The 10,092-nt window shown below is 44.2% G+C and overlaps 1 protein-coding gene across 1 annotated transcript in view; it reads right to left on the bottom strand.

Annotated features, from left to right (window-relative positions):
* Slc24a3 (solute carrier family 24 member 3) overlaps nucleotides 1-10,092 on the bottom strand; it is a 485,196-nt gene that overhangs the window by 193,658 nt on the left and 281,446 nt on the right. The window contains exon 3 of the mRNA XM_031372121.1: nucleotides 7,807-7,883. Coding sequence (XP_031227981.1) covers nucleotides 7,807-7,883 — 77 coding nt within the window. The remainder of the gene's footprint in view (nucleotides 1-7,806; nucleotides 7,884-10,092) is intronic.

Here is a 10,092-nt window from a genome sequence, read left to right as displayed (position 1 = left end):
CCCCCCCCCCCCCCATGAGTGCTTGATGACATCTCAAAAGCTATCTGGGCCCAGAGGAGCAAGTTTCAGGAAACCACCCTTCAGATGCTAAAATAAACAGCAGAAATAACTGAGAACGCCATGTATTTGCATGTCCTCTCCAGAGCGAAGTTGTTTCCTTTCCCCAAAGAATGAAAAAAGTATAAGGTAGCATAAGGATAAGTCTAAGGCTATTCTTGTTGGGGACAAGTGTCCCTTGAGAGACTCCTCCATCTTCCAGCTTCCTCAAGAATGAAGCTCAGTCCATCTGTGCATTTGATTTGGTAGGTAGCTGAGGGTAGGGTAGGGCTAAAACGTCCTCTTCTGGTGCTGGGTCATCCCCCAGGACTCTGGAGAAAAGCTTCTTGATTAAGAGCTGGTGATCTGACTTAGAAGAGGCAAACTTATGTGGGCTGGTGATCATAGCCAGGTGAGAAAAAAAAGTGAGCTGGGCCTGCGGAAGCCTACAGAGGTTGTGACTAGTGGTAGGAGGTGTGAGCAGTCAGGGCAGGCAATCAGAAGAACACACCAGGAAGCCAAGGCCAGAATGGAAACAGAGTCACACATCTTCCGAAAGAACACAGGTTGCGTGGGAAGATGAGAAGCACGGCACCTAAGCTGGAGTGAGAACACTGAACGCCGAGGAAACTAGCTACCAGAGTGAGATCAGAGAGAGATGATGTGTAGGTGTTCTCTCCCATTACTCAATTACATTCAATGACAACTATCCCAGAGGCTCCTTCTACTGACAGTGATTTCCTCTGCACCCTTGGGGAGCAAGGTGAGGTCCTAGTAGAATCCTGAGGTTGGAACCAGCCCATTCTTTAACTTAGAAGATAGTGAAGGAGTAAGGGAGAACAGAGATGGACTCATATAGTGTGTGTTTCCCTGATCCACAGACAATATTAACTTTCCGAGCTTAAAAGAGGGAGAAAAAAATGTGAGACAGCAGGTGCATGTGGCAATGGAGACCACCACCTTTGGACTCAAACCTGTGAAGCATCATATCAGGATGACAAAGGAGTGATGGCAGTGGTCTTCCTTACCATTCCTGGAGGGCCATCATCTGTACAAGTCTTGGCTTGATGGACTAGCATAAGATCCTGTATTGATTTCTAGGATGGTCTGCTTTGTATGGAACCCATACCCTTTATTATGAGCTTCTAAAGGGCAGTGGGCACTGGAATGAGGACAAGGAGATTCCCAGTACTGGATGGAACAGACCAAGGCAGAAGGGGAGAGATTCATCCCCTCTAGGACCCACACATCCATTTTGCTGTCTTGAGAGGCCAACAGGGAGGGTAGAGATGGCAACTCCTTAATTAAGATTTAAGGATGAAATATCTTCCATAGGTTCATGTCTTTGAATACTTGGTTCCCAGCTAGTGGTACTATTTTGGAAGGTTGTGAAAATTTTGGGGTATGGAGCCTCCCTGGGAAATGTTAATCAATGGGGATATGCCTTATACAAGGGTCCCAGTTCCCTAGTAACTGTCTATCTCTCCTCTCTCTTCTCTCCTACCATGATATAAGCTGACCCATCATTCCATCTCCTACCTTCCTTACTATAATGGTCTAAGCCCCTGAAATTGTCAGCTAATTGTTTCTCTCTGTCATTTGGTCACAGTGACGACAGCACTGACTAGTTGGTATATAGTCTAGCAGCTCAGTGGAGGAAAATTCCTTTCTGGGCATCCCCTTAAATTCCTATGAAACTCCTGGAGTATGTCCAGGTTTAGACTATGAAAACACTCAGGAGAAGCATTCTCAATGATGTGTCCTTTTGGTTGCTTGTGTTTTACAGCCCTTAGGCTCAAACCCAGCACCTTGCTTTACCATTGAGCAGTTCCAACAGCCTATTCCTTGAGGTTTTTGTCCTTAGTAATCCAGTTGTCAGGTACAGGCTGAGTTCGCAACCCCATTCTCAGTCTCACTTAATAAAAAGTTGCCTTACAAGGGACAGAGTCACTTTCCCATGTGTGATACTATACACACACACACACACACACACACAGAGAAAGAGAGAGAGAGAGAGAGAGAGAGAGAGAGAGAGAGAGAGAGAGAGAGAGAGAGAGAGAGAGAGAGAGAGAGAGAGAGAGAGAGAGAGAGAGAGAGAGAGAGGTCTGTGGGGAAAGAGGAGCTACATTAAAAGGGGGAAACAGAGCCTTAACACCTCTGAAGGGTACTTTTGAAAGCTGACAAGGTATGTAGAGGAGTTTAATCCACTTTAGAGAGATGGTTTCCCAAATTCATTTTGAGAATCTCCAGTATTGATTATTTACAGCTTTTCTCCCTCTCCTGGCAGAGAAAAATGCCAGGCTTGGTTGATCATCCCAGAGATTCAGCTTTCCATGTAAGGTAGGATAATTATCAAAAATTTGTCAGATATTTATAAACCACAAACAATAACAGCCCTAGAAAATAATCCATAGGCTTCTCTCTCTATTTGGGGCAGACTCAATGAGTTCACAAAGGGCACAGATTTCTTCAGACACAGGAAATCCTACTTCTAACACCTCAGCATTAGGGAAGATGGAATAACAAAAGGTTTCTAAGACACATGTGCTCTCTTAGGGATATTCACTGTTGACTAAAACTGTAATGATGCTGGATTTGCCCACTTGCAGGGGAGGAATACACATACGCACAGTTGGAAGAAATAGAAATTCTTTTTGAAGTGCAATCTCAGGGTTTAGGTATTCTAAACCAAAGAGAACCAAGAGGGAAATATAGAGTTGCGGTGTTCAGCAACTGAGCCAAAAAGGGATTCCTGTGTTCCACAAATCACACACGAAAGAGAAGTATTTTCAGGACAGAACAATAGAAGCAAGCTCAGACAGCTAAGATTTAAAAATTTGTTCTGGTGTGTGTGTGTGGTGGGGTGGGTGGGGGATCTTTGGTCCCATATGCATCCACAGATCTGTACCAACTTGAGCCAAAGACTGTAGACATTGTGTATGTAGTAAGCAAATGCCTGTGGTATAGTGCAATAGGCAATGTGGGTTTGGGTACAAGTGACTACAGGTATGACTGGGTTTCCCAAGAAGACCTGAAAGCACACGCTACTCTGCCCTAGACCCATGATTATTGCCAGCTGACTTCATGAAAAGAACAGTCTTATATACCCTTATCCCTAGGACAGCCAATGGCAACAGGATATGCCTACTGGGACCCATTGGCAGAAGACAAGACTTCTCTGACATGGATTGGGCCACACTAGGCTCTGGTACTTTCAGATGGATTCACATTAGACGTGGGGTATCTTGATTCACATCTGGAACTCCTAGGAGACTCTCCTACATGCCTTTGGGCCTTTTTCTGTGACTTTGCTGGAACATTCTCAACTTGCAGGAGAGAGGTCTACTCTGATCCCTACCCCTAAGCAAGGAGACAGAGCTGATGGGTTGGGAGATGGACAGCAACTTCCTCCAGTACAACCTCTAAGTCACCATTGTAACTTCCATGTGAGTTCCATGACCTCTCCACCATCTCACCTGTGCACTTACTACTACCCACATCCTTCAGTTCTGCTTCCTCCAGGTGCTCTGAATCCCCACATCCCCATTACCCAACCCATACCACTTCCTTATTGTGTCTGAAATTATACCTGTTCCTCTTCCTAGGTCTCCTTTAGTAATTCCTTGTCCACTCTTCAACACCAGCAGCACCTTGACCCCCAAGTATGCCTCTGCTGAGTCCCCTCAGCAGACAGAACAGACCATGGTTAGCACTTTGAATGTGGCAGGTTCCATCCATGGCAGTTCTCACAACATACTGACTTCCTGCAGGATAAAGCCATCACTCATCCATGCAGAAAGGCCCAGCCAAGTGTTACCAAACTTCTAGCTTGGGGTGTGCTCCTAAATGCAAGAGACCTTTAACTTCTTACAGTCTTGATTTGTGTGTTCATCTGTTACTGCTGGGCCCTAAAATACCCTTTGTCCTTACAGCAATTATTTTTACATTCAGTGAGGTGGTCACTGAAAATTTCCTGAGTAAGCTAAGTTTGCTGGGTAATATGTAAAGTAAATGGGGATGAGGATCTGCCCTAAATTGAGCAAGCAATGAATATACAACTCATGTTGTTCAGTGAGTCAAATGTGATGGTAAGGGCTCCCTTCATGAGGCATATTCACAGAGTCTCCAGTGGGACAGAGGTGCTCCTTGACATTTCAGCTGTATTAACAGACTATTTCTCTGGCCATATAGAAAGACCTTCCCAGCATCCTACCTACCCACCTCTGCCTGTGCTACACACATGTGGAACATAGGAGGCAAGTTCAAGGTCAATGCATCAGGGTCTCCTCCTTCCAAGATTAGGATCCTGGGAAGGAGCCTGTGAAGATCCTGGAAACCAGCTTGAGATTAAATATTAGTTAATTCTCTGTCGTAATAAAAGATCATGACCACAGGTAAATTAAGGACAAAAGAGTTGGATTTGGGCTTATGCTTTCTCAAAGAGAATCCATAATGGTAGCTGGTGGCCAGAGCATGAAGTTGAGAGATTACATCTTCAACCACAGACAGGAAGCAGAGAGAATGACTGAACTCTCAAAGCCCACCTCCAGTGATATACTTCCTCTCACAAGGCTCCACTTCCTAACAGTGCCACCAACTACAGGGTCCATGTGTTCATCTATGTGGTGAGCCCAAGGGGGCACATTTCTTATTCAAACATCCACAGGCTATGTAGGTAGATAATTCTTCTAGTCCACACATTGTAGAGCAGGGTCTTGAAAGAATGGGCACTGACCTTGATCTCTGAATTTCTTGCCTAAATTCTAAAGTGCAGGGCCCAGAACAGGGGCAAAAAGAAGCATTCTCTATTAAGGACTACACAGTGTTAATCTGTGGACTCACATCTATTCTTGTAAGGATGACATGCCTACTGTAATAGCATGTGGTGTCCACTTTGTTTTCAGGCCAGCCTGGAACTACTGACACAGGTAGCAGGAGCCTTTCCAAGTGACCTGCCTGGCCTTGTGAAGGGCAAAGGAAATTGAGGATCCTTAGCATTCAGCTGGGAAGGTAGACTTAGAGAGGAGGGCTCTGCCATATGCAGCTAGCAGTGCCGCTATGGGAGAATGAAAACCCTCGCTGTTTGGGCCAAGATCAGGAATCTCATATCTCACATGTCAAAGGAGCAGGCTTCTGCTAGCTGCTGGGGAAGTCTGGATTCTACTCAGGGCCTGGGATGCCTCAGCCCTGTGACAGTGGAGCCTCTGTGGTGCCGAAGATGGCATCCACATCAATTGCTCAGTGCACACGACTCTCTGGAAGGGCAGGGAAGACTGCCAGCTTTCCAGGATTCTCACTGATTGGGTGTTTTTAGAGAGACAGTTCTTTGCTAGAAGAAAACATTGCATGCTTTTTTGTCCCCAGGTAGGAGTGTGGTAGAAAAAGAGTTGAAGAGTTGATTGCTTTTTCCTGGAACGGGGTCAGCTCAAGTGACTCAAGGGTCTAGAGAAGTGGACCATCTTATAAGAAACCATGTGCACTACACAATAGAGTACTACTCAGCTATTAAAACCAATGAATTTATGAAATTCTTAGGGAGATGGATGGATCTGGAGGATGTCATCCTGAGTGAGGTAACCCAATCACAAAAGAACACACATGGTATGTACTCTCTGATAAGTGGGTATTAGCCCAGAAGATCAGAATACCCAAAGTACAATCCACAAACCACAAGAAACTCAAGAAGAAGGAAGACCAAAGTGTGGATACTTCATTCCTTCTTAAAAGGGGGAACAAAATACCCATGGAAGGAGTTGCAGAGACAAACTATGGAGCAGAGACTGAAGGAAGGACAATCCAGAGATTGCTCTACCTGGGAATCCTTCCCATATTCAATCATCAAATCCAGACACTACTGTGGATGCCAGCAAGTGCTGGTTGACAGGAGCCTGATATAGCTATCTCCTGAGAGGCTCTGACAGTGACCGACTAATACAGAAGTAGAGACTCACAGCCATCCATTGGACTGAGCACAGAGTCCCCAATGAAGGAGCTAGAAAAAGAACCCAAGGAGCTGAAGGGTTTTCAGCCTCTTAGGACGAACAACAATATGAACTAACTAGTACCCTCAGAGCTCCCAGGGATTAAACCACCAACCAAAGAGTACACATGGTGAGACTCATGGCTCCAGCAGAATATGTATAGCAGAGGATGGCCTAGTGGGTCATCAATGGGAGGAGAGGCCCTTGGTCCTGTGAAGGTTCTATGTCACAGTATAGGGGAATGCCAGGGCCAGGAAGCAGGAGAGAGTGGGCTAGTGAGCAGGGGGAGGGGAGAGGGAACAGGGTTTTATTTATTTATTTATTTATTTATTATTTTATTTCATTTTTTCTTCTTTTCAGAGGAGAAACTAGGAAAGGAGATATCATATGACATGTAAATAAAGAAAATATCTAATTAAAACAAAAAAAGAAACCATGTCCAAAACAAAGACTTCAGAGTCTCAAACTTGGGCCTGATGTGAATCCAGAGCCCAGAATATGCCTACAGATTACCTGTAGGTATAGATTGAAAATTAGCTGCTAAGTCTGCTTTCTTGACCATTGTGGGCTTGTAACTACAACTGATACAACAGAAATGATATAGTGTGGCTCCTGAGGCCAAGTTCTAAAGCACAGAATACTTCATTCCCATGCTAGAGTTCAGGTTTCCATGTGGAATCCCAACTTTCATAGGCAACTCCATGGCAGAGAATCCATAAAGGATGAAGGAGCTTTGGTTGATGGTTCTAAAGGAGCCCAGCAAAGCTCAGTTCCCCAGACCTGAGCGTGGAGAAGCCCTCTGGAAGCATACCATGAAGTCCAAGACACCCAATTTAACCCTTGTCAGCCACATGAAGAACAACTCCCTCCATTTCTTTTTGAATGGTTGACACAGAGAGCCCAACAACAAGGGATGGGAACAGGACTCACTAAGTTTAGGGAGTTTATTTCATAGAAACAAACAAAAATAAAGGAGATGGCAATAAGAATGTTTTGAGGCAGTAACATGCCTACTCAAGACTTTGGCTGGTGTTTTCTTGTTCTGAAGCCACTTCCTTAGATATACCTTCACACACACGCGCGCGCGCACACACACACACACACACACACACACACACACACACAAAACCAACCAACCTAGAAACCTCTCCAAATGGGAACAAGGTGAAGCAAAGTCCCTTAGGGCCACTGTGTCTTTAGGTGATGGTGCAGGTCAATGGTGTGAACTACAAAAGCAGATGAAGGCACAAGCTATAGTTGATCACCTATTAAAGGATAGACACTGGGTGTCATCACATTGAATGTGATGACTGAGCAAATACTCTGTCTCTACTATGTGCCAAGAATGGGTGTGAAAATGACGCCAGGTACGAAACAAAGTCCCTGTTCTCATAGGGCTTATGTTCCCATAGGGAAGCTGACAGGCAACCAAATAAAACAACTGGATAATGACAGATTTCATAGAAGAAAATAAAGCATACTAAGGAGGAACACTATGACACATGGTCCACCTGGTTACAAAGTTGCTTCACTTTTCCCTCAAATGGCACTGTGTAAGCACTGGCAGGATCAGGTTTGATAGGAGGAAATGTGACTTGAGAGTTCACTAAAACAAAAGAAGACAACAGACAGATGTTGGCAGCCAGTCTTTAAGAGACGGCACATTTGGAGATGGTCTGTTACCAGGTAGGTAGGCAGGTAAGAGTGGAGCCTCGTTAGGCATTTTCCGCTGTCTACCTACCTCTATCCTTCAAGCCCTGCAGGCAAAGGCACACGAGGGGCTACTTACACAGAGCACGTGGAGGACCACCGCTCCTTGTCGTCGGTCTTCATTGGAGAATATGTCCCTGGGGAATTCATGCAGGGCTAGAGAACAGAGAGAGAAGCAGCTCAGTACAGATGACCTTTTCAATACAGCTGATCTAGGACAGTGCTACTAACCCTGACTGTAGAGTCCTGTTGATTCTGGGTCTATGAACTTGCATAAGAATAAAACAAAACAAACTAAGACTTCAAGTTTATGAGCTTCTGACTAGAATTTTGCATTTCCTTCCAACAAGATGTGACAAACTGTGGTAATGTTAGCATGACCTCAGCCCCAGCTGCCAATGCAAATTTTCATCTAGAGTTGTCCCTTGGTGTCCATGAGAGATTGAATCTGGGGTCTCTAGGACACCATATGGGCATGGTCAAGTCCCTTCTGGAAAATGGCATGGTATTTGTATATCATGACTCATAATTTTTCCTACAATGTAAATGATATATAAATAGTTATCATGCTGTATTGTTTAGGGAGTGATAAAGTCTGCACATAGGAACAATTAAAAATATTTCAAAAATAGTTGGTTGATCTGTGGTCCAGGGTACATGGATGTGGATGGTGCATTTCACTCTATTGATGTAGCTCTGCCACATTGCTTTGGTGCTATGGTAGTTTGTAGGACATCACTTGTGACCTTAAGTTTAAATATGGAACTGAGTACAGTGGAGCACACTTTTAATCATTTGAGAGAACTCAGCAGATCTCTTGAGTTCGAGGTTAACCTGATCTACATAGTGAGTTCTAGGTCAGCTAGGGCCACATAAGGGAAAACTTATTTAAACAATACAAAATAAAACAAACAATAACAAAACAAAGCAAAAGGTAAATGAGGAGGCACAGAGCTAGTATTACAGACTTATTTTCTAATATTCTAATGTACTCTCATTCAATATGACCTGTTTTTATTTGTAATCTTATACACTTTGTCACATGCAGTGAAAAGGGCTTTTCTGAGCAGGGCAAGTGGGCTTCACCTCAAAAGCTGGTGAAGGAGCTGTTCCAAGCTGCCATTCACTGCCTCATTTCCTTCTCCCACTCCTACTGGCTTGGGATACTCCAACACCTCCATCCTGCTCTCTGGAGCTCTGCTCTTTTTTCTGACCTGACCTACATTTGCCATGAGACTGGGTAATCCAGGAAGCTGCAGACACCCTGCCTGCCCTCATCCAGCCTTTGGCAGACAACACAGCTAATGAAAGCATCTCCCTTGGAGCTTGGTGATGTCTCCTACTGTTTCTCTAGTGGGCAGTCAAGGTAATCATTACCAGAGGGCAGGGACTGAATACCAGGTATCTTGAACATAGGCTGGCCACTCATCTTGTTTTGAGTTCTTTCCAAAGCAGAGTTAGAGACAAGGACTTAGGGGTGAGTAGTTTATCCAGGATATGGCTGCGGCATACATGGTGAGTAAAGAAGGTGATGAGACTAGGGAGGTAGGGCAATCCAAGATGACCATGGCAGATGCCAGGGCCCAGTCTAGCAGGGTAACTCTGAAGCTCTCACAGAAATTACCTCAGGATTGTGGCTCAGTAGCTAGGCAATTTGCCCCAGATACAAGCCACTGGCCGCTTCTTACAAATACTTAGTTTTCTATTTTCCAAGGTAGCACTGCAGTAAGGCAGCCTGTAGACATAGGTCAGAAGTATAAGGTATTTGTAGATCTGTGCACATCTGTACAGAGAATAAAGCTCACCTTTTAAAGTACACCAAGGAGAAGAGTTAAAAGTACTGATTACTTATTTGAAGTATGTCCATTCTCTCATTATCTTCCTTATAGTATCTATATAGACATGAGAAATTAATTAGCTCAGATGTATCAATCATTTCATGATGTATGCCTAGGCTCCTATTGGCAGTGGTACAAAAGCTTCACACATTCAGTAGAAACTCTTCTTTGAATTTTGAGTGTTGGTTAGACTCAGGGCTATCAATATGTGGCAAGGGACTCTCCAGGAGGCCTATCTACAGGGGAATGTCAGTGTTCTGAGCATGTTTGAAGTGGGATGGGTCAAGTTGGGACTGTGGTAGGCTAAGTGTACTAAATATACAACCAAAGATGGGTTACTGGATCATAACCTTATTGTATGTTAAGGTGTGTATGTGTGTGTGGGGGGGGTGTAGAAAAACTGATCAAGGTATTTTCGAGTACAAACACATATAATTAACTTAGTGCATAAAATAAACTCATAATTTTTATATGTTTGTGTTTGTCAATGATATCTCAATGAAGTGTTTTGTTTTGTTTTTTGTTTT

This window comes from Mastomys coucha, unplaced genomic scaffold (genome assembly GCF_008632895.1).
Source record: "Mastomys coucha isolate ucsf_1 unplaced genomic scaffold, UCSF_Mcou_1 pScaffold15, whole genome shotgun sequence".
Taxonomy (NCBI): Eukaryota; Metazoa; Chordata; class Mammalia; order Rodentia; family Muridae; genus Mastomys; species Mastomys coucha.
Note: the sequence above shows the minus strand (reverse complement) of the source record. Positions and strands in the feature narration are given on the sequence as shown.